Source organism: Podarcis raffonei, chromosome 10 (genome assembly GCF_027172205.1).
Source record: "Podarcis raffonei isolate rPodRaf1 chromosome 10, rPodRaf1.pri, whole genome shotgun sequence".
NCBI lineage: Eukaryota > Metazoa > Chordata > Lepidosauria > Squamata > Lacertidae > Podarcis > Podarcis raffonei.
In genome coordinates this window covers 41,097,677-41,121,495 of record NC_070611.1, presented here as the reverse complement: position 1 = coordinate 41,121,495, position 23,819 = coordinate 41,097,677, and the positions used below count along the sequence as shown (strand labels likewise).

The following is a 23,819-nucleotide window of genomic DNA, read 5'->3' as shown; positions in this document are numbered from 1 at the left end:
GTACAAGGCAAAAACATACATAAGTATATAAACCATGTGTCTGAAATAATACAGGAGAGCAATCCTGAAGCCATTTTGACTCCCCCAATGACCTCAAATATTCCTCTGCAGTAAGGGAGGCAAATGGGGAAAGCCTTCCCATTGTCTTTTTGCTTGCAACTCCTGTCTTAAGGCTGTATTTGTGTCTGAATAGGGTGAGCCTGTGACCTGGATTCAGGAACTAAAGAATGGCCAGACTACCCAGATAATGAAATCAGTGACCATCATCAGGTATCTTGGCAAACAGGATTTCTGCTGTAGACCGCCTCCTTCTGTGATGTATGTATGATGTTTCAGGGGGGTGGTCTTGGGCTACAGGGTGGGCAATTTCAAAAGTCTATATAAGGACTTGTGCACCATTGTTCAGGGTTCTCCTTCCTCCTGCCTGTGGTGAGTGGGAAGTCCCTGTTGCAACAATTCCTTTAATAGATCAGGCTTACTTGCCGCTTTGCTTCTCAATATCCTCTGGTTGGTCTCTGGTACTTTCTCCTGCTGATAGGGTACCTTAGGAGGACTCTACAGGCTCTGGAATACCCCATAAGGGGAAAGGAGCAGTTTTTTCTTCTAACAGTACCAATGTCACAAGTGTGTATTTTTTCATTACATTGCATGTTAAAATGGTGTCATGTTTAGTTGCAAGTTGCTTTGAGCAAGATAACATAACTGAAGAATATCATCATCATCATCATCATCATCATATATCTTGAAATTAGGCCTAAGTACATGTAATGGTACTGAATGCCCCTGCTTACTCAATGACTTCTATCCTTAAATCCCTTTATTGTAGGATTACATTTCAGTGCGTCTACTCTGATCAGCACTAACACGGGATGCAACCCATAACCTGTTCTAATAATTGCATACTACTACAGAACATTTTGTTTATAATAAATATGTTAATATTCTAAAGATGTTTGTTGTTTTTTGTTTGGTTAGCACAGTAAAGGGCTAAATACTGAAACCCCAACAAGGCAGGCTACGTGCACCCTTTTACAAGGGAGGCTGGCTTTTGGCCCTTCAGATGCTGTTGGACTACAATTCCCATCATTCCTGTCCGTTGGCCTTGCTGGCTGGGGCTGACGGGAGCTGGAGTCCAAAAGCAACAAAAGCCCTGAGAGCAAAAAAACCTCTCCGGTTGCAGATTCGGAAGGGCTGTTCTCGCTGCCGTACCCGCCCGTCCCAGCATCGCTATGACAACTTCAGGCTGTGTGTGTGTGGGGGGGGGATTTTCTTCTCTCCCTCCTCTCCTCCTCCCCCTCTCTCCCCGCCGGCACGGTGACACTCGCCCCGCCTCCGCCATGGGCTCGCTTTGCGCAAGCGCAGCTGTGCTGATGCTGGTGGCGGCGGCGGCAGCTGCGGCGGCGGTTGGGGGAGGGGAAGGCAGAACGGCGTTACGCCACGCGAGAGACGGGGCTGGACCGAACGCGGGGAGCGGGGTCACGAACTCTGACCTCCCAGATCCGGACCCGCCACCGACAAATTAAACCCCAAGGAGCTGCTGCTGCGCCGCGGCTGTCAGGTATGACGCGGAGAGGGCAGCGGGGAGGAAAAGGAGGGGCTCCGGCGGCGCTGCCCGAGGCCTTCCCGGTGCGCCTGGGCCTCGGCTGGCGCCTCAGGGAGCCTCCTCGTCGGCGCCTGCTCTGTGCCCTGCGGCGGCGGCGGGAGGGCGCCGTTCCCCATGTGGCGGCGGTAGCAGCAGCAGCAGTAGCAGCTCCTCCTGCTGCCGCCGCCGCCCCTCTGACCTTTCACCCACAGGAAAGGCTTGCGTCTCCCCTCCCCGGATCCTAGCCGCGCCCCGGGACCCGCTCCTCTCCTCTCCGCAGGCCCAGGGCTCTCCTGCGCCGAGGCTGATGGAGCCTGCGGGGCACGCAGCCCGGCCGCCGCGCGAGGTGGGAGCGGGTGGCGGCGCCGGAGGTGCTCAGTCTGGCTCCGCAGCAGCCATTTTGTGCGAGCGAGTGACAGCGGGCTGGGCCCTCACCGCGCTGCCCCGGTCGCTCCGGCAACAGCGCCCGCCTGCCTGCCTCCCTCTGGCCTGGCTCTGGTCCTTGGCTGGAACCTGAGGCCTTGTGGCCTCTCAAACGGCAGGTGAAGGCGGCGCGAGGAGCCTGGGCGTGTGACGTAGGAAGCAGCTGCCTTACCCCGAGTAGTCACACCGCAGGCCCTTACTAGCTCAGTATTGTCTACACTGACCGGCAGCGGCCCTCCAGGGTCTTCAGCACAGGGGGCATTTCCTCCTTTTGAGATGCCGGGGGGTAGGGGGGGTTGCACCAATGGACCTTGTGCCCGCGAGGCAGATACTTCGGCACTTCCTCGTCTTTTACAGTATGCTGTACTAAAGTTACAGGTGGAGGAAACTCACCTGGTTGAAGGATCCACCATACAAAAGCGACAACAGAAGCTCCCGCACGTGGGTGTTCAGTGTTCGCGGGAGGGGGGGCTCTGCCCTCGCTTGTCTCTTGTTTGCCAGCTTTCAGTGTACTTTTCGCAGGGGAGTGTTCAAATATTTATAGCACCTGTAGTCTAGAGTCGGGTTTACCACTTACAGAAATGCTGCTTATGAAAATACAGCCCAAGTGGTAGCCACTAGTCATCCTTTGTTCCATAATTTTGGATGATTAACCAATAGTGGAAAGATAAATCATTATTTTCCTCCTTGCCCCTTTCCTATACATCTGTTTGTGTGTGCAATGGTGGCTCCTTTGAATAGGGAGTGATAGCTTTATTTGGCCTCGGTTCATTCCAGTCTGTGCCCTTCAGTTATTACTTTCCTGTTTGACATACTGGAGATGCTTGTGGCCCTGGGTGCGGTATTTTTGGTACAGTGAAAAGGAAGGTCATACCTTTTGCCATGAGAGAAAGTGACACTAACAGCTTTCCCTGTCTTTCAATTTACCCTTCTTAACGAGTCTTGTCAGATGGTGTGACTAAGTGGCTGGAAAACTGAATTTTATTTGTAACTTGCAATTAAAAATGTGTAACTTGTAATTAAAGATGCTTAATATTGAATATATTCCTTGGATAGGAATCATGATCTGGATTAGAAGATGATAGCTGATTTGTTTTCTTCCCCACTTGGAGATAGTATGCCCCTGAATACCTGTTGAAATGCTCAGCCAGCTGTTCTCATGTGTACATATGTGTATAAGATCTAAAGTGGAATGTAATCAGAATTGAAATAATTTACAAGAGTTGTACATTATAGATTGCTTCTGTATCCATGAGTTGCACATGCTTTATTTAAAATATTTTTAGGCTGTCAATCAAAGCAGATTCCAGTGGACATGAACAAAACTATTCATACCAGATACAAATACAGCATATCAACATTCATAATGGAAATGGCTTAATGGCAAAAAGAATCAGCAGTAAAACTTTCTTGTTATGTGAATCCTTTACATCCATCAAGTCTTTCAACCAGTGATCTACTACTGCATGCTGTAGTGTAAACTACTCGTTGCTTGATGCATAAAATTTAAAATGTCTGGAAACAAAAATGATCTTAATTTTTCTCTACTTGTTAAGGCTTTGTATTTAATAGTTCAGTTATAAAATATATTGTATAAAATTGTAGCAGTACAGTAATCGAATGACTGTTACAGTTAAGCACTTCACTACAGCAACTCAACCCAACTGAGTTTAAAACTTCTACTATTTTTAACTCAATGTGGGAAAAATATATTACGCTAGGGTAGCCATACATTGGAATTTCCTGGACACACACAGAATACTGCTGTTGGAAGCAGTGTCTGAGCGGAAATCAAGAAAATGTCCGGGAAAATTCACAGATATGGTAACACATGGCAACAACTTTTGTGTCTGGATTCTCACTTACTGAAATATAGCAACCCTAATTAAGCACTTACATATGCATTTTAAATATTTTTGTATGCCACCTTGAGCTCATTGATTATCTGCAAGTTCTAGTGTTATTCCTGCTCTCTGGTGTAAAATGGGACCTCCCTCTTTTTCATGACTCCTAAGGTTCCTCACGCTCCTGCCAACCTAGCTGTTCGAAAGCACGTCAAAGTGCAAGTAGATAAATAGGTACCGCTCCGGCGGGAAGGTAAACAGCATTTCAGTGCGCTTCTCTGGTTCGCCAGAAGCAGCTTAGCGAGATGAGCGCTGCAACCCCAGAGTCGATCACGACTGGACCTAATGGTCAGGGGTCCCTTTACCTTTACCTTTACCTTTAAAGTTCCTCAAGAGTGTTTGGTGAAGTACTTGGCCAAAAGCCTTTTGTAAGTCTTAAGTACACAATGTCAGTTGGATCACCTCTCTCAATACACTTGTTATCGTTAATTCTCAAACATGATGAACCAATTTTAAGCAAGAGCAGCCCTCCAAGATTAGGTTCCCTATATTAATTAATGGTACATCTTCCCTTTCACTGTTGAGCTATTCAGCCAACTGTTAATCGTTAGCTGAAGTATTAGTTCAAGTTTCTTTATGTCATATTCTCCAAAGTACAGTAACTCATAACTAGAAACCAGCTGGACAGGAAGTCTAATTATATTCTCAGTTTTCCCAGTTTGAATTTTTAGTTCTTGCCAATTTTTCAAAACATCCACTTCTATAAACATTGTCATTAGACATCAAATAAGAACACATCACCAGCCCGATAGATCAACATTAACACACTGCATCAGAAGTTATTTGCATTCATGTTGTCTCTTAAGTTTGAGAGACAATTCCTGCATGGCAGGGTGTTGGACTAGATGATCCATGGGGTCCCAGTCCAACTCTTACCATTCTATCATTCAGTGTATCAAACTGATGTATTAACAACAACAATCACAACAACAAAGTTCAAACATAAAGGTGTGTGTGTGTGTGTGTGTGTGTGTGTCTAACATCGCAGTCTGGATGGAAAAAAGTATAAAGATACAGCACAGCTCCAAAGGGATAATAAAATATGAACCCACATAGCGATTCCCTTTACACACAATAAAGGTTTATAAAAATAAAAGTATTTTCCACCTGTGAGTTCCATTATTATTGAGAATAAAGGTTCAATATAGTGAGCATTTTTGACAAGATGCACACACTGAAACAAAATCTGAGTTTGGTGAATTTTTAACATAGCACTAAGAAACAAAATATTTCCTCATATCTATTTCAACTACAGTATGTCTATCTTTGACTATATAAAACAATTGAAGACAGTCCCCACTCCCTGTACACCAAACAGGTGTTTCACATGTACAAGAGTCTTCCTAGAAACCTAAGGTAACTGATGAATTGAGATCCACTGTTGTTGGGAATTCAACAAATCAAAGAAAAGAAAAGAAAATTTAGTATGTTAATGAACATTAGCCAGTTTTGGCAACACAATACAGCTTCCAAGACTCCACTTTCCCTTTACCTCCCAAGGCTGAAAGGGAGAAGCTCAGTACAGATTTATAGACTGAAGAATCTAGCTTTTGCCAGCTAGATAATGTCTAGACTGCACTATTATGAACTTGAAACGGTGCACATCTTCTCACAAATCTGTTATGTTTTCTTAAGTTCTTTATTTTCTGCAGATAACTGCCTTATAAGTTGATTCATATATTTATGAATTAATAATGCTATTGAATAGTTTTAAGTAATTGCTGATAAAATTTTAAATCATATAATGTTCTCTATATCTGTGTAGATGGTACTTTAATAATTATTTGTGGAACCTAAAATTATAAATTATTTTCATTCTGTGAACAATTCCAATAAGATATTTGAAACTAAAATGATCTCATTTTATTTAATTATAGGAGTTTCTAGAAATTGATTATGTACACCAGAAGTGGAGTATAACATTGGTATATAGGTAAGCAGAATGCTAATCTTTGATTCCATTAAAAAAATAAAAAATGCAACACTATGAGTCATAAAGTGTAGGATTTGGTCCACTGTACATGACATGTACAGTGGTACCTCTGGTTGCAGACAGGATCCGTTCCAGAGGTCTGGCTGAATCCTGAGGTTTTTGCAACCGGAGAGACCACTTCTGCGCATGTGCGCATGGCAAAAACCCAGAAATATACTTCCGGGTTTGCCACTTACATATCCTGAAGTCTACGTAACCGGAGGGATACGTAAGCAGAGGTAAGACTGTACTGTATATCGGTTAATAAGGCAGTTGGTCAAGGGTCCACAAACCTAGTTGCTCCTTCCCTTTCTTGCTTATGCCGGAAAATTCCCCTATTGTGAGTTCTCTGTAGAGCACAAGAGGTTTATCAGTGTAGAAGGCTGAGGGTTAGTACTGCTTCCCTCTTGAGTTTTGACAGAGGCGAATATATTGTCCGATATTGTTATGCAATAGACCTGTACACCACCACTTTGTGCAATATATATATAAGAAGAAGAACAAGAACAAAGATTTTATATAAAAACAGATAAAATAACTCAATAAAAAAATTCCTATTGTAATTCATGGCTAATTTTCAGTTCTAAGCAAAACTCAGAAAACACATTTTGATTGTGTATTTACAAGTGCATGAAATGTGAGCTTCGATGAAGGGTGGGATATAAATGTAGTTAATAAGTAAAATAAAATAAAGTAAAAAATGTTAATGACAACTACAACACATATGTTTGCAAGTGCTCCAGCTTTCTAAAACATGAATTGATTACCCTTTTCACAGAGCGCTTGAAGATTATAGCAGTGAAGCAACAATTAAATATTAATTACACTATAATTGTGATCTTGTGGCTTTCCTGCAAAAATAATGAGTCATAACCTTTGTCTCAATTATGCTGATTATTTAAGAGAAGTCTGTAGAAGATGTGCAGAAAGGTTATCCAGAGGGAGATTTATGAAAATAAATTATAAGTGAAAATGTTTCACTTGTAATTGACAAACAATTGGCAGATGGTTTTCTGTTCAGCTGGAGAATGTTTGCACATGATCCTGCATGGATAAGGTCTCTAGTAAGCAACTAGTTTGAGAAAGAGAGTGTTGGGAGGTATTTGGGGAGGTAGGAGAGAATGAAGGCAAGTGGCTGCAACTGCTGCTACTTCTGTGTACTTCTCTCACTTGCTGATTAAGTCAAATCTAGTGCCCCATTTGATTATGCTATGTTGAAATCAATTAGGGGTATTTATGGAGCTGCATGGGAGAGTGTTTGCTTACTGATATTTTGATGATTGGTTTGTTCACTCCATGTAGCAATGACAGTGTCTCATCTGTGCAATTAGTCAATATGAAATATTTTGGATGAAGAGCAAGAGGGATGTTTTGTCAGAGGAACTGTTTACCCTGCCAAAGGAAAGCAAACAAAAAGCACTTAAGATCTGGCATGTTATGAATGGTCTAAAATGTATGATGTCAGGAGAACCCAAGTGGCAGGACATAGTATTTATTTATATCTCATCTTTCTGACCGTGGTATCCAAGACAGTTATTTGTTTTGCCATTGATGTGGTAGTTAAAGAAAGGCAGTACTGCAAAAGTATTTTCTAGAATAAAAATATTTCTGTCTACTCAAAACTGAGGTACCACTCACAAGTAACTATAGCAGTATTGTAAATAAACCCATGTATGTTACTGACTTGCAGTTTACTTTTATACTTACCTGCTGTTTCCCTGCTGGCCATGTAGAAGGTCCCCTCTTCAGCATCTGGCATGGAAACGCAGGCTTTGATTCTTTTGACCTGCTAATTTAAAAAGTTCCCTTCTACCATGAAGGAGACTTGCTTTTCTCCACAGCTAGCACAGAAACCAAACTTGTCGTCCACTAGCACACACGCCTCACCAACATGGAATTCCTAGTCTAGGGGAGTTGTTAAACGTAAAGCTTAGCTATAGACACATCACTAGCTTAGCAGTAGTGCGGTCTGATTTGTTAATGCGATTGCTGTGTATTTTAAGAGTTGACAAACATTGCTGCTTTTCAGAGCACTGCTGCTGATGTGCCATCAATAAAATCTTGACAACCATTGCTTGCTTTTGTTCTGGTTTTCTCTTAAAAACCTCTGTTTTGCAGGAAACACTAGTGACTCAAGATCATGGCAACTATTGAGGAATTGGCCCATCAAATTATTGAACAGCAGATAGGGGAGGTACGTGTACATTTTTACACTATACTGACTCAAGTTGCTATATCAAAATGTCCTTAGTAATTCATTGTCCATTGCTCTGGAATATATTGCTTTTTTATTTATGTTAAAGATGCTAAGTTGCATTCCAGAAAATTCTAGCTGATGGTGATTTTGTTTGATAATTCAGCAAAGTGTTACAGTTTGGAGAAATAACAGCTGTCCTCCTTTGGAGAAGGTCATGTTTACTTATTACAAAGAACTGCTTCCACTAGTTACTCCTGTGTCTGGATACTCACCTAGCTTGATTATCTGCAGCAGATACATGCCAAGTGGCTTGTAAGCAAGCTAGTTGTGTGTATGTAATGGCTATTCAGATACAGGAATCTCTTGGGGCCAGGGGCTGAGTAACTAGGAATTGTGCTTAAAGTGAATCTTAAACAAGTAGCCAATTCTTAAGCACAGCTGTCAGTGATTCTGTTCTGTGATTGCAGGGAATACAAATGTGTAGAAGGATTGCTCTAACACAGTCTTTAACTAAGACTTATTGGAAAAATCCACTTCTGTGGGGGATATTATTTGATAGCTATCAACACTGATTCCTGAATTAGCTTCTTGTGTGCTGCTGCAGTGAAAGAGCAATTTGACCCATTAGCTGTGCCTGCCAAACTTTGCTCATGTAGTTAGTCTGCCTTGTTTTTTGTTCTAGATAGCACATTCCCAAGGATCTGTCACACAAACACTAATGGATGGGACGGCACAAAGAATTCAGATTGTTCCTGCTGATACAGGTCTCTCCTTACCCCAGCGCATACAGGTACAGTCGGCCTAAAATACTTAACTAGTTGAAAAATGTGTCCTGAGCACCATATAACAATAGATTTCTGAAACAATTAAACAATAAATGGAGACTCTGTGAAACTTACCCAATTGTGCACTTCTCCCACAACCAAACCATGGTGTTAAAAGCACTGGATTTAACCCAAATGTGATGTTCCTCTGTGTGAATGTGACCAATGTCACGCCCACCACCAGCATGCGATCCTTGGAGAGGTGGCATGCCATAAATATGGCCCTTGGGCCAAAAGATATTGCCCTCCCGCGGCTTTTTAGAACATTAGATTGTTTTCCTAGAGAACCTTGGGAAGGAAGCTGAAGCCCTGAAACTTCAGGTCAAATCTGAAACCTGGCAACTCTCAAGTTTGGGGTTATATTGTGAATGCACACAATACACGCTTTAACAAGCTTTACTAAATTAATCTTAATTTGTGCACCGCAGATTGGTTTTTCACCATTGTGGTATCTGTGTTCCCATAGTTCCTGGAAACAAAGGGTTATATGTAATCAAGTCAAGCTCAAAGTAGACCTATTGAAATAAAAGGACTTGAGGTTCTTTTATTAATGTCTACTCCACGTGTGACTAATGCTGAATATCACTCAAAATGTGTGACTTTAGGAGAGATTATATTGTGATCTTTTACAACTCAGTGCTTTACAAATGAAAATGTATAGTGTAAAAAGCTAAAGTGTCAGATTTCTCCTGCCATAGTGGACCTCATATCACAGTCTCCAATCCTGTGCATACTTACCTAGGAGTAACCCTCCTTGAAAACAGAGAATCATTCTTCACAAATGTTATGTTAGAATGAATTCTGAAGAATTCAGCATCTAATTTCCAAGCTGGACGATTGTGAAGCTTTTTTTTTCTTTTCTTTTTGCAAATTAAATGTGGACGTGTCTTACAGTATGGAGCACTCCTAACTGAGTGATCATAACACTAGGTGAATGAGCTAGGATGCTGATTCATGTAATGTATGCTGCAGCTATTGAAAACAGTTAATATAGTTCCATTTTCTTTAATCACACTTGACTACACCATAATTCCGCTAGACACACCTTTTAATCATAAGCTACCATAACTTGAAATAAATGTGTCACCAGATTGTCACAGATCAGCAGACGGGGCAGAAGATTCAGATTGTTACAGCACTTGATCAGACTACAACAGGCAAGCAGTTCATATTAACAAATCATGATGGTTCTACCCCAAGCAAAGTGATCCTTGCAAGACAAGATGCCACTCCAGGAAAGGTTTTCCTAACAACTCCAGATGCTGCAGGAGTCAACCAACTGTTTTTTGCATCCCCAGATATATCTGCACAACATTTTCAGGTATGGTGTCTCATGCTGTTAGGACTTATCAAATTACTTTTGACACCTAGACTTTCCACTTCATGCTCATGCTAGTCCTGCTTTATAAGCTGCAGTGCAATATCCTGTATATGTTTTGTGGATTGATAGTCCTCTTATGCATAAGAAAGTAGCTTATTTGCTGTCTTGTGAACTAATAATATTGCAGGACATCTGTGCTTTCTTACTGGAAAAGGAAGCAATATTCAGAGAAAAATGTTTTAATTTTTTTAAGGTTCACAAAATGCTGGTTTATTGCTTTGAAAGGCAGCCAATTTTATTTATTTATCATTATTTCACTCACTCTCCAAGCAGCTCAGATTGTCATCTGAGAGCCCAGCAATTTGGCACACTTTGTCCTTCTATAGAGTGACATGATTGGTCCTGTGTCTCAGTGCTGTGGTTCACTTTTTTCCCTACTTAGTATTTGTTGTCGTTTAGTCGTGTCCAACTCTTTGTGACCCCATGGACCAGAGCACGCCAGGCACTCCTGTCTTCCACTGCCTCCCGCAGTTTGGTCAGACTCACGTTTGTAGCTTTGAGAACACTGTCCAACCATCTCGTCCTCTGTCATCCCCTTCTCCTTGTGCCCTCAATCTTTCCCAAGGGTCTTTTCCAGGGACTTTTCCAATACTTAGTATTAGATTCATTTAATGCAAGGGTGAGAAATTGGTGGCTTTCCACATGTTTGAATCAGACCTAGTTAGTATGGCCTGCCTGTAGCCATACAAAGGCTATAGTCCAATGAATTTTGGAGGCCCAGAGGTTCCCCATCTCTGGTTTAATGTTTTCTAATATATTTATTGAAGAAGTCAGAGGAACTGATAAGTCATTTATTTGTTTGATTGTTTTCAGATTTTAACAGACAATTCTTCCATAGAACAGACCCTAAATAAAGTATTTGATCTCTGTGTTGTTTGTGGAGACAAGGCATCAGGTAAGTCGCTATGTAGTTCTACTATGCAAAATTTAATTGGCATTTCACTCTGTAATTTAACTGTTTTTGTCATGTGTTTTAAACAAACCTTTTGTACTAGGACAGCAAGCATAGTTCTGATGTCTTACAAGTTCTTTTGAATATTAATAAGCCATCATTTGTTCAACACAACTAATTAAGTCTTTCCTAGTATAGTAATTCTTGTTTTTAATATCTGATTTCATTATAAATTTTAATGTAGATAGCATATGTAAACTGAGAGGTTGCAATGGTTAAGCAATATATAAAATTCTATTAAATAAATACAAATGTACGCAATTTAATAAAACATAAGAATAATACTTCATAATTAATGCATTATATCATGTATTCAGGACGCCATTATGGAGCAGTGACATGTGAAGGATGCAAAGGGTTCTTTAAAAGAAGCATACGAAAGAATTTAGTGTATTCATGCCGTGGGACAAGAGACTGTGTGATTAACAAACATCACAGAAACAGATGTCAGTACTGTAGACTTCAGAGGTGTATTGCATTTGGAATGAAACAAGATTGTAAGTATGAGTGTTTATAGGTTTATTGTGGGGAGGGTGATAATTATTGGAGGATTTGTTTGCTCCTATGTGTTCTTACTCAGTCTCCACTCATTACATTCAAATTAGCAGATGAGAATTAATTGAATTTTTAGTGACAAGATGCTACTGATGCTACAAAGACTTAAATTATAGAATTGTCACTTTTTGCTCTGAAGTCCTATACATGAGTCTTCAAGTGGCAAAAGCATATTGGCCTTTCCCTAACATTTTTGCTTACATTTGAAGATAAAAAGCCTTTCACTATTTCTGGAAGAGACACAGACTTGGGATTTGACAAGATCTTCCCCACCATCTCATAAAATGCTCAATTTTGAACAGCTGTGAAAAATATTTCTATATACAGGCAACACCGTGTTTATGCAGGGGTTGCATTCTGGGTCATCGCTCGTGTAAGCTCATTTTGCCCCTGTCCCCTTCTGCTCCCACCCACTTCTAGGGCCAAAAGTATTGTGTGCGTCAGTGATCACATGTGCTTTGGTCACATACAAAACAGTTGTTTCCTGTATATTGTGGTTGGTCATATGAGGTGCAGTGGCTGTACAGTTGAGAGAGACTTTTGATTTGCAGTACTGCAGTAAGCAGCAAAATCAAAAGTAAAAATTTCTCAAAGTGGTGGTGTTCAAACTGCCTTCCATGTTCCTGAATGATCAGTAAATTTGAACAAGCCTCTGCAAAATACAGTTTACTCGCCACTATCATCCCTCTGTGTCACCCAACTAGAGGGGTGCTTTGGTTGTATTAAAATACAGATGGGGAATCCCTTTAGTTCTATGGACCAGATCCATATCAAGTTTGGCCTCACAGCCAAATTTGACAGTTGTGTGGGACTGCCCACTCACATGAAGTCATTATTACCTCACAGGATTGACACGGGGGTTGTCCACACACCTATCAAAATCCCTTGTGCAGGGTTCCAAAGTGTCTGGCAAAAGGCATGTGCAGCCAAACTCAGCAGAATTTAACCTCTCATTAGCTGTTGAGTAGGGGTTGAATCTTGCTGTGTTGACTCACACGAACAGCCAAAGAAAGCCTGTAAAAGAGTTATGTCAGTTGCTGGGCATGGTTTGGGGGAAATGACCTTGCGGTTAAATTGGATCTCCTGGCAGGCCAGATGTCCCCCATCCCTGTGTTTTAGAGGGTGCACTCAGTTTATATAAGAAAACAGTGAGACCGAAAGGGCCAAGCTGTACCCCACAGGGACTAAATGCTTAATCTCAAACTCCTGCAAATTTAAACTGTTGATTGGCAACTGTGGATAGGATTTCCTAGAAGGTGGAAAATTTAAAAGCACCTGCTGGAGAGACTCTTAAGCAAACAACAGTATTCCTATCAAACTTACTGCTTTGTTCAAATGATGATGAATGTATAAATAGGCATAGCCCTTCAATGTTTTTGAGTATCTATGGGTTAACAGACAACATTGCCAGTGCTAAGAGACTGGAAAGTATTTAGATATGAGCTGTGGGATTATGGATTTCTGCCTGAAGCCCTTTTCTTCTCATGCATGAATTCCTTCCAGTGAACTTAGCCATAGTTGTATCAAGCCTAAAGTAAACGTACTAGATTTTGGTTATGTGTAAAGGCTAGGGGAGTTAATACACTGGAGGGATGGGAAGTTCTGTCCTTTGTCTTAAATCTCTGATCATGGTTAGGCGATTGCAAGAAGTGTTTTCAGTGAACAGAAAACAAATTTGTTAGGATTAGTTTATTTAAACTACAAAGTTGACAGTAGAAATTGAAAAGAAACTTGTTTTTAACAGCTAATTGTGTGTGAATTTTGGATTGTTACTGATAGCTCCACACCCTTTTGTAGCTGTTCAGTGTGAGAGGAAACCTGTTGAAGTATCACGGGAAAAGTCTTCAAATTGTGCAGCTTCTACAGAAAAGATCTATATCAGAAAAGATTTGCGGAGCCCACTTACAGCCACTCCAACTTTTGTAACAGACAGTGAAACAGCAAGGTATGCAAATATGGCTCTAGATTAAATAGTTTTGTGGCAGTTTTTTTGGTCATAAGCAAACATTTTTGCCTTTTTCTTTCAGATCAACAGGAATGTTGGAGTCCGGAATGTTTGTGAACATTCATCAGTCTGGTATAAAAAATGAGCCTGCAGTGTTGATGACTCAGGATAAGGTATATGATGCATTAATGAAATAAACTTTAGTGGATTCACTTGTCTAAATATTTTGTAGTAATAACATTTGTTTGGCATGCTTAAGGAATCAATGTTTCTTCTGTCCCCCCCCCCCCCCGCTGTGTGGTCCTGTTTTATAAAACAACAACATTGAGGTATGCACAGGAAAATGTCTGCAGGTCCTTACGGCAGGGAGCAGGGCAGAGGTGGGAAGCTACCTCTCTCTTTCCTTGTGCCTTCCTTCTTTCTTTCTTCCTACCTTCCTTTATTGATTTAAGGATAGAGCTAGCAAATCAAATTGCTTCGAACTGTGTTCTTCTGAGCCCAATACTGTGCCACGGATGCTTCAGTTAAACATCCTAACTAACACCCTCAAGTCCAGCAAATGCCACTATCCACCCTTGAAGTGTACACCCTGAAATGACATCAACCATGTTTCATCTGCTTCTATAAGAAGCCTGCCAATCTTCCACCTCCACTCACCAGAGTTCACGATGGGTGGGGGGGGGGGGAGAGTTGCTAAAAGACAAAGTTTGGCTCAGTTAGATTGTCTATATTAGCCCCCAAAGCCAAACAAGTTCATTTTTGAACTTTGGAGACAAACTTGACACTCTTCCATTGAACTTAAGATTTGGCAAGCACAGGGTTTTTTGCTGTCTTGCACTACCATGGTCATTGCCAGTTTGAATCTTCTTTCTACAGCTTCTTAAAGACATACTGAAATCTTCTTTCAAATCCCTGCTTCAGCTGTCTTTCTTATCACTGGTATTCAATAACAAGAAAGAGGGATTTAAAAGTGGTGGTACCCTGGAATATCCTCAGTCAAGTGTTGCAGTCTTTTTGGAACAAGGCAAAACTGTTGTTGTTTCCCCAGGCATTTTAATCCGCTGGAAGTTACTGCTTTATTACTGTACTACTACAGTCATTGATGATACACTACCCTGAAGTTGGGGGAAGCTGTTTTAACATGTATTAACCAATATGTTATCTGAAAGTATTTATGAATAAGAGCTTGTCTTTTTAGTGCCACAGATATGCTTGCAACTGAGATCTCTTCTCTAATAATTTAGTATAGGTTCCACTGTAAGATTAATTGTTGTGTTAAAAAACATTAACTCTTTGCTTCCTCTCCCCTCCTTCTTAGGTTGAAACATGTCAAGGAGATTTAAGTACTTTAGCAAATGTGGTCACATCATTAGCAAGTCTAAGCAAGTCCAAAGACATGCCCCAAAGTAGTCCCGAGCTGTCCATGATAGAAAGCTTAAGCAATGGAGACGCATCACTGTCTGAACTTCAGCAAGATGAACATTCAAATACCGATGTTACAAGGTAAAAGAATGGTTGCATATGAAAGTAGTAAATGGTCTGACAAAAACATAGGAACAATAGTAGGCACTTTAGCCTCCAGTAGTAAGTGTGATAATAGCATAATGAGCGTCAGCTGTTTACAGGCATGTTCAGATGCTTTAATCAGCCTAAATGTATAGAGTCTAACACAAGAATCTGGTTCAGACCCACGTATTGTTAGGCAGAGATATGCAAAAGTTTTGTGCCCATGCATTCATGTCCTCTCAGGATCCCTTCCCTCTTTTCTTGGTACACTGTGATTCTACAGTTACTGGATTAATTAACCATATGTTTCAGTTACACCTGAATTGAGAAACTGTGGTTACCAGAACAAGCCAAGACTGTAAATCACTCTTTGAAATTGGTTTGAGATTCTGACTTGTTCTGGTATGGTAACCACAGTTTCTGGGTCTTATGGCTTGGAAGAAATACTTCCAACTTCTTAAAATACAGTATTAATTTGTAATTATACAAATCGCTTTTTATAAAGCTGGCTGTGGAGGAAGAGTGCTGGTTATATGTCACTGTTCTTATTTCTGCCAATGATGCCCCAGAATGGACTTGTGCAATAGGAAAGAATGATTTTAATAACGTGAATTATCAGCATCCTGGTGGTGCCTGTTCACCCAGGCCCCAACACTTAGTGATATCCCCCCTTAAAAAAGCCAAAAGAAGCCAAATCAAAAACCATTCATTTAGTGGCCGTGCCTTTAGAACCATACAAGTGGGCAGCATTACTCTTGCTTCAGGACTGGAGATTCCTGGGAACCACAGGCATATTAATTCTCATTCCTGCTTTAATTTGGTTTAATGTGTGTTTTCTGGGCCTGAAATGTTTTTGTTTTGTTTCACTATCCTATCCAACTTGACTGATCTTACGTTTTCCATATATTATTTCTAGGGCATTTGATACTCTTGCAAAAGCACTAAATCCAGGAGAGAGCGCATCATGTCAGAGTTCTGCAGAAAGTATGGAAGCCAGCGCACGTTTGGTTGGTGAAGAAGCCAGCATGAATATTGTTGAAATAGAAGGCCCACTTCTGAGTGACGCTCATGTAGCTTTCAGGGTACTTAATTATTATTTATAACCCCAGGCTATTTAACTTTTGTAGAGACAAATTCAAACCTGTTATGTGACCTTTTTAAAGAGTAACATTTGAGGAACATACTTGTTTCAGATAATATGTGATTGTCAACTACTTTGGTTGTGCAGTATTGTTACATACAAGGTGTAGAAGGTTCCTGGGGGAAGCATCTGTGTACAGAAACTCCTGTTTACTTGGAGAAAGAGCTTTTTCGTGTGTTTAGGGTGAGGAAGGTCAGCAAGAGAGCAGAGAGTTCAAGGAAAGGTTTCTGGGGGAAGCAGATACTTAGAGGAATAGGAATGTGTCTGAAGAGAAGCTCTTGGGCATACTTGGGGTGAACGGGGTCGTTTAGAGGGGAAAAGCCTGCCTGTTTTAACTAGATTTGTTATCAATTCTATCAAAGTAGATAAGCCTGCTTGTAGTTTATTTTCAAAAGGGCTGCACTGAAACTTTTGCTGCTTTTACGTTTGAAAGTCATTCATTTATCTAGGGCAAATTGTAGAGCACATTAATGTATCATGAAGTTTTCCAGTCCTGCGTTTTTAATATTATAATAAGAATTTTTCATTTTCTTTGAAGTTTTCTGCTATATTATTAATATCTGTATTCTTTGAGACATGACAAGTTATTAATTGTTTTAAACTATACTTTTGTAACAGCTTACCATGCCTTCCCCTATGCCTGAGTACCTGAATGTTCATTATATTTGTGAATCGGCTTCCAGATTGCTCTTCCTATCTATGCACTGGGCACGTTCTATTCCTTCCTTCCAAGCTCTGGGGTGAGTATTGAAAAAATCTCTTAATGTAACCAAGGTTTCAAAACAGAATTCCTCCTGGTATTGACGTAAACTTCATTTTGCAAAAAGTTTGCCATTTTATCTTAAAAATAGTAGATGGAGTCCATTCTTACACTCATGGAAGTGTACTCATGAATTTGCATTCTTACACTCATGGAAGGACTGTAGATTCACAGACACCTCTTCTAACTCAAGAGGTGGGGAGTTTTTGCTGACTCTCAGTGCCCCCTGAAAATCAGCTCCAGAGGGAGACCTTGAGGAACAGAATGGAAGGTGGTGTGGCAACTTGCAACTTAGTCATGCTTTTATTTATAAAATTTACGTGCTTGATTCCTCAAATATTCAGTGCTCAAAGACTACAATATAAATATAAATAAATATAAAGACTTCAGTATAAATAGTGGCAAGAGTGGCAACCCAACTAAGTAAATATTTACATGATTCAAAGCCCTGCCTATACATTTCATTCTTTTCTGCAGTTAGGAAACCTGAGTGTGATCAGAGTTTTCATGTTAGGTATGCAGAAAGTTCGGTTTCATAGTAAGAGAGGTCTTGTCTGCCTGTTGATTGTGTTGAATACTTGTGACTACATGCACTATGGCCTGGTTCACACGTTACACTAAGCCAAACCATGGGTTTACATGAATGTGGGCTTTTGGTGAGGAGCTTGCTGCTTTGCTGTGCTGAGCTAAGCTAAGCCAGTTTAGTTGTGTGACATGTGAACCAGGCTTGTATTGAACTGAACCAAACAGTTCCATTAATATAGTTCTACTTCTTTTTAATAGGCAGGATAACAGCATATCATTAGTGAAAGCCTGCTGGAATGAACTTTTTACACTTGGTCTTGCACAATGTTCACAAGTAATGAACGTAGCAACTATATTAACGGCATTTGTTAATCACCTTCATAATAGTTTACAACAAGGTAAGACACATTGTTACAAGTCTCAGAATTGGTATGGATGTATGGACATTGACTTGCTTTGTTATTGATTGATCACTACTGAAATAAATGCATTTTCTTATATTCATTTTGTGCCTTTCCCTTTACTTGTGGAAACAGCTAACTAAGACAGTAAGAGCCCCTATTTGCAATGTTTTGTATTCACTTAGATAAACTGTCAGCAGATAGAGGAAAGCTAGTGATGGAGCATATCTTCAAACTGCAGGAGTTCTGTAACAGTATGGTGAAGCTTTGCCTTGATGGTTATGAATACGCTTATTTGAAAGCAATCGTCCTCTTCAGCCCCGGTATGTAAAAACAAGAAACTAAAACCTTTGGCCTTGTTCATCCAGTCTCTTGCTATGTTTACCAGCTTGCTGTTGGAGGAGATGTGCTTAGCTACTTTACTTTGAATTGTACCATCTAAATAGACCAGGCTGTGTGATTTGTGCTAAAACTAAGTGCTTCTGGGCTTTTTTGTCTGATTTCATGTTGGGTGTCATTTTTATGGCCATAGCTTGGCCCCTTTGGGGACATTTCATTTAGTGTTGCGGGTTAACATTTCTACATAAATCCACTGTGTGAGACTATCATAGTTTGGGTGGTGGCCTGTCACCAGTATGCAGATGATACCTAGTTCTGCATCTTATTAACTTAAGCACCCATGAACAGCTATGCCTGTTTTACATCAATGTCTGGAGTATATGGATATGGTTAAACAAACTTAAATGAATCCCAAAAGAGATAGATAGGTTTGATGCTGTTAGGTAATTGTAGTGGTCTAGATGGCGTGGCAATCAGCCAGTCTGTGGTCTGTGATGGTTGGGGTGGCAATCAGCCCATCTCAGCAGGTGTCCACTGCAAGCATCCACCTATACCATCTGAAAAGCTTGGGATACCCCCTTCAGCAGTAGTGCATGAGAGTATTCTCAATGAAAGAGAACTTTGTCTCTTCCTGTTTGAACAGAAGCATTTTTTGCTTAACTTATGATGGGTGGGTTTAATCTTGCTTATATCTAATGTTCTAGCTTTTTTTTTTTGGATGGGCACAAGAAAAACAGGTGCTAAATAATATTTTATTATTGCAATAAAGTTGCTTGTTTATTTACAGCTTTTATTTATTTTTACCATTTTATACACTAATACAATCATAGAGACAATTCAAGAAAAGAGAAGAAACAAAATAGACCAAGTGTCCATTGTATGATTCTAATAAAGCTGCTTTGCAGTTCATAGTTTCAGCTTTCAGCAGATACTGGACAATTTAAGTAGCAAAATTTGTTTTCATTTTGGGTCGTAAAAGAATATCTGCCATTATGTGTCCTTTGCTGCCTTTTATCTACATCTGATTTGCAGTCGATTTAACAACATACTTCATTTTAGATCACCCTGGCTTAGAAAACATTGTACAGATCGAAAAATTTCAAGAAAAAGCATATATGGAATTTCAGGATTATGTAACAAAAGTATATCCAGATGATACTTACAGGTATATATACACACATATCTGATTTTTTAAATGTTTCCTTTCAGAGTTGTATTAATTCAGGAAACTTCTGGGAACTAGTTTTGTGTTTAAAGTGTGAGAATATATTTTCTTTAATGGTAGGTTGTAATTTCTCTAGATAATGCTATTCCTTCATACTTTGCATATATGAAATAAATAGTAGCTGTAAGCTTTCATTTCTAGTTAAAGTTCCATTATTGTGTTTGCTTCAAAGTGGTAGGTCCTGAAGTTGCAAACTTAACAAAAAGGGTTTGTTCGTTCTTCTGGTTATACGTAGTCTGATTAAAATCACTAGGGTTTCCTAGAAGTCAAGCCTGTTGTCTGGTTTTATAAGCCACTGGCAAATGTTTAAAGGACAGAGCACTCGGCTCATTTTGGCAGGAGGGAACAAATAATACCCTTGCATGAGTGCATGGATCAGCCCCATATGCAGATATTTCTTAACACACAATATATTTTGCTTACTAATACAGCTGAAGATTGTTTTTTGAATGTAAAGTTGTGTTACCCTTTTGTCAAATATGTCTTCCAGGCTGTCTAGGCTGCTTCTCAGATTGCCTGCTCTGAGACTGATGAGTGCTGCTATAACAGAAGAACTGTTTTTCGCAGGACTAATTGGAAATGTTCAGATTGACAGCATCATACCATATATTCTAAGAATGGAGACTGCAGACTACAATTCTCAAATAATTGGTCATGCTGTATAAAAGTTAAAACCACGGATTCTATACCATGGCAATCATGGTAATTGTAAATGTACACTATCTCCAAGAGATAACAAGTTTTTCTGTGCAATTTTAACAAGAAAAATACAAGAAGGTGCAGCTTCCTCATTACCAACACATTCTGGAAACGCAGTAGACTATCTTGACTGGTGCAGGATGATTTACCTTTTATCTGGTTTTCAAGAACTTTGTATATTGCTTTAGAATCTAATGAAAATCAAGAAGAGTAGTTCATCCTATTTTTGTAGTTTAGCTATACCTGGAACATGACTATAACAAATTCTAAAAAATGTAGAAAAACAAGCCTTTGATAATGGAGAAACTTCATCAAGGCATTTCCATGTGATACTTTAGAAACAAAAAATAAACATTCTTCCCAATGCTGTATTTTCAGTATCTTGTTTCTACAAATCCATTCTTGTCCGTTTGATGTAAGTCTGAAATCCTGAACAAGGCAACTTATTTCTGATGTGACTGAGGGTTGCATCCCATGTTAGTCATACTCAGAGTAGATCCGCTGAAATGAATGGACATGACTAACTTCAATTTATTAATTTCAGAGGGTCTATTTTGAGTAGCCTAGGTGGACTGTAAACCCTGGACTACAAAGCTTTGGATATATTTCCAGTAGCTTTGGATGGAACTTAAACATTTTTATTAGCCAACTAGCATTTATTTAAATTGAAGATTAATTACAGAAAATCTGGAAAACTGGCTTGAAAGCCTATTAGTGCCCCAAAGCAATGATTATATTTAGATTAACTTGAGTCACAAATAGTTATGTTCAGAGTTATATCCGCTGCTAATATGATTTAGAAGTAAAAAAAAATTCTAGATACCTTAAATGTATCAGATAAATATTGTGTGTTATTTCCTGAGTCCTGTTATTTTATTTACATATTCAAATCAGTTCACCAGTGCCAACTAGGTCTTTTTAGTAATATTTGTGCCCGTACATCTAGTTAGGAAATTGATTGATTATAAGCGTTAAGGTGCACATGAGCATATGAGCCATCTCACACAAACTTACCAGTCATATTGGAATTGGATTTCCTTTAGCAATCCTGTCTTTTCCTGAAGTTTGAAACAAGTTTCAAGTTCTCATAATAAAATTCAAATAAGACTAGAAAGAGTTCCTTAAATGTTCATAAGGAGATAAATAAACCTTGATGGAAAGTATCTGTTACTGAATAGTACTCTGTTTTTCCTACACTGTAGTGATCACAGAATCCTCAATTGCAGATTTTGTGTTTTCATATTGTGTTTGCTACTGAGTATCTTCAGCCTTTGAAAACTTTTCCAGATGCACTTTGTGATTCATTGAAGGCTACTTCTTTTTTAATTACGGTATAGAATAGTTAATCTAGCATAAACACAAAATATTCCTTTACTGTGTCAAGGATTGTCCGTATAATTTTTTTTTTGGTAAATCTTGTTTTCACCTTTATTTCATGTATTAAGTATTGATCATACTGAATAATTAGAGACAGCTGCCTCTTCTTGTCAAACTGTGGTACTTACCAACAAATGAAATGGGCCTTCTGTAATCTGGACAGCGTTATTTTTATCAAGGTTTTAAAAAATGATTTAATAAAAAGAGGTACCTTTTTATATACTTCAGAATGAGTCAACCAACAATAATGTAGTGAACAGTTTAATTTCTCCCCAAAAAGATAAGCATGCTTATGCACTTGGGCACATGCAGGCTTGTATCATACAGTTGTAATAAATGATGTATTCCTGGGTACATCTTGTAGTTAAACAATTTATTGTTTTAAGTCTGTACAGATAAACTATATTACACATTTTCTGAATGCTTTCAATAAATTTGTTACAGCTAGTTCTTCTCCACTGTCACTGGAAATTGTTTCTGCATTTCATTCCACTTTTGTATACATAATTTTTTGTGGTTCAGTTTTTGTGTATGCATCAGAATGCCCCAATTACTATATTGTTGCTATATAATAACTACTGTAAATGTCTTGAAACCTGAAGAAGTGTAAATTCTATTTTGGCTGTATTTTTAAAAATAAATTGTAACTTTTATCATAGAATGCTGTTATCTCTTTAATCTCCTTTTCAATTAAAAAATGACCTAGTTCATGTGAGCTTTATGTACATAGATGCACTGTTATCTACTATCCTTATTTTTTTAACATTTTGTAGCATTGTGGTAGAGTGAATTAAGTATTATTTTGGCTCAGATGCATTCACTTTGCTAATTTTAGTTAAGCTTTCCAGCCATTGTGTATCACTGATACTTTAATATCTGTGCTTTCATTAGTTTTTCTCCTGATCCAAGTTATGTACAAAAATTCAGGAACTTGTTTTTAAAATTTTAAAAGTACTACTGCATGTTCAGTATAGCAGAAGTGAGTAACTTTGTTTACTGTACCAACATACTTTGGTAATACTAAAAAATTACAACAGATAAACCTTTTTTGTCAGGAGATATATCCAGCTTTGAAGAGGTTGCACCATTCAGATGATTAAAGGACTACTAGATGAGGATGAGTATATTGCAGAGGTGTTGCAACTTGCCTTCTAGTGAGCAATAGTCTCTTGCCTTGTAAAGACGTGTCATGTTCAAGCCGTATGGGCTTCTCAGAAGCATCTGATGGGCCCCTGTGAGAAACAGGGTGCTCTTCCCTCCAACCATGGAAGCAAAGGATAGCCTTTAGCACCATGAATTTGTCTAATTTTCTTTTAAACCTCCCACAAGAAGTTAGACACCATCCCTACTGAGTTTCAGATGACTGGTCAAAACTCTCTTATTTCAGGGGGCTTTGCACCCTGAATGCTTCTCATATGTTTTACTTTTGTTTGTTAATTTGAGAATTTAAATTCTTGGAGTTTCAAATTCTGAAGGTTTAATTTATGTTTTAAAGTTTCTATGTTGTCTATTTAATTGCTGTAAACCGCTTTGAAACCTAAATGGCGAAAAGCAGGATATAATTTTAAAAAATAAAGCAAGCCATCCAGGTTGGTCACCATCAACGCTTCCTGTGGGGAGTGCATTCCATACTTTAACTATATCCTGTGCGAAGTCCTTTGTTTTATCAGTCCTGACTGTTTCAGTGTTCAGCTCGGTTGAATGTTCACAAGAGGAGAAAAACTTTACATGCCTCTCATGTCACTTATAGAGCAGGACTTCCACCCTCCAGTGACACAAGAGTCCCATGGATCTGTCTTAGGTTTCCTTGCACCCCTTCAGCATGTCTATGTAGCATCTCCCCACCATCACTTGCAACCATCTCAACCCTTTCTCTTAGGTCAGGATATCTCTTGACACTGACAACAAAATGCAGTGGGGGTTCCTCCCCCAAATCTTCTAAATCTGTGGTTCCCAATGTGGAGCACACACCCCACAGGGAGGCAATTTGATCTTTATGGGGAGCAATTTGAGAATGAGTTATTAACAGTTAATGGCCTTTTAGTCTTCTTCCAGGTGAATAGGAGTTCACTTTTTGAATAATAAGAATTATATGTCATGGGGGGGAGGCA

The 23,819-nt window shown here is 39.4% G+C and overlaps 1 protein-coding gene across 6 annotated transcripts; it reads left to right on the top strand.

Annotated features, from left to right (window-relative positions):
• Window positions 1–1,348: 1,348 nt before the first annotated feature.
• Window positions 1,349–22,369, top strand: NR2C1 (nuclear receptor subfamily 2 group C member 1). 6 transcript variants are annotated; one of them, XM_053407220.1, is made up of 16 exons: window positions 1,349–1,558; window positions 5,787–5,842; window positions 8,000–8,075; window positions 8,761–8,868; window positions 9,993–10,223; window positions 11,097–11,178; window positions 11,553–11,732; window positions 13,570–13,735; window positions 13,818–13,908; window positions 15,054–15,238; window positions 16,158–16,323; window positions 17,001–17,122; window positions 17,926–18,065; window positions 18,254–18,391; window positions 19,467–19,572; window positions 20,123–22,369. In XM_053407220.1, exons 3-16 carry the CDS (start codon window positions 8,022–8,024, stop codon window positions 20,295–20,297), a joined length of 1,944 nt encoding a protein of 647 aa, XP_053263195.1. In that variant the 5' UTR covers window positions 1,349–1,558; window positions 5,787–5,842; window positions 8,000–8,021; the 3' UTR covers window positions 20,298–22,369. The 6 variants fall into 6 exon arrangements, with proteins under 6 accessions (XP_053263195.1, XP_053263200.1, XP_053263201.1 ...); XM_053407226.1 differs by having other exon boundaries at window positions 1,350–1,558; window positions 13,588–13,735; XM_053407223.1 differs by lacking the exon at window positions 1,349–1,558 and adding an exon at window positions 1,766–1,928.
• Window positions 22,370–23,819: the final 1,450 nt, after the last annotated feature.

Bases quoted from the DNA above. Each gene is read 5' to 3' on its own strand.
- NR2C1 (XM_053407225.1), top strand. From the start codon at position 8,022: ATGGCAACTATTGAGGAATTGGCCCATCAAATTATTGAACAGCAGATA. The intron at 8,076-8,760 runs GTACGTGTACAT...TTTTTGTTCTAG, and splicing joins TTGAACAGCAGATAGGGGAG to ATAGCACATTCCCAAGGATC. The intron at 16,324-17,000 runs GTACTTAATTAT...CTTTTGTAACAG, and splicing joins ACGCTCATGTAGCTTTCAGG to CTTACCATGCCTTCCCCTAT.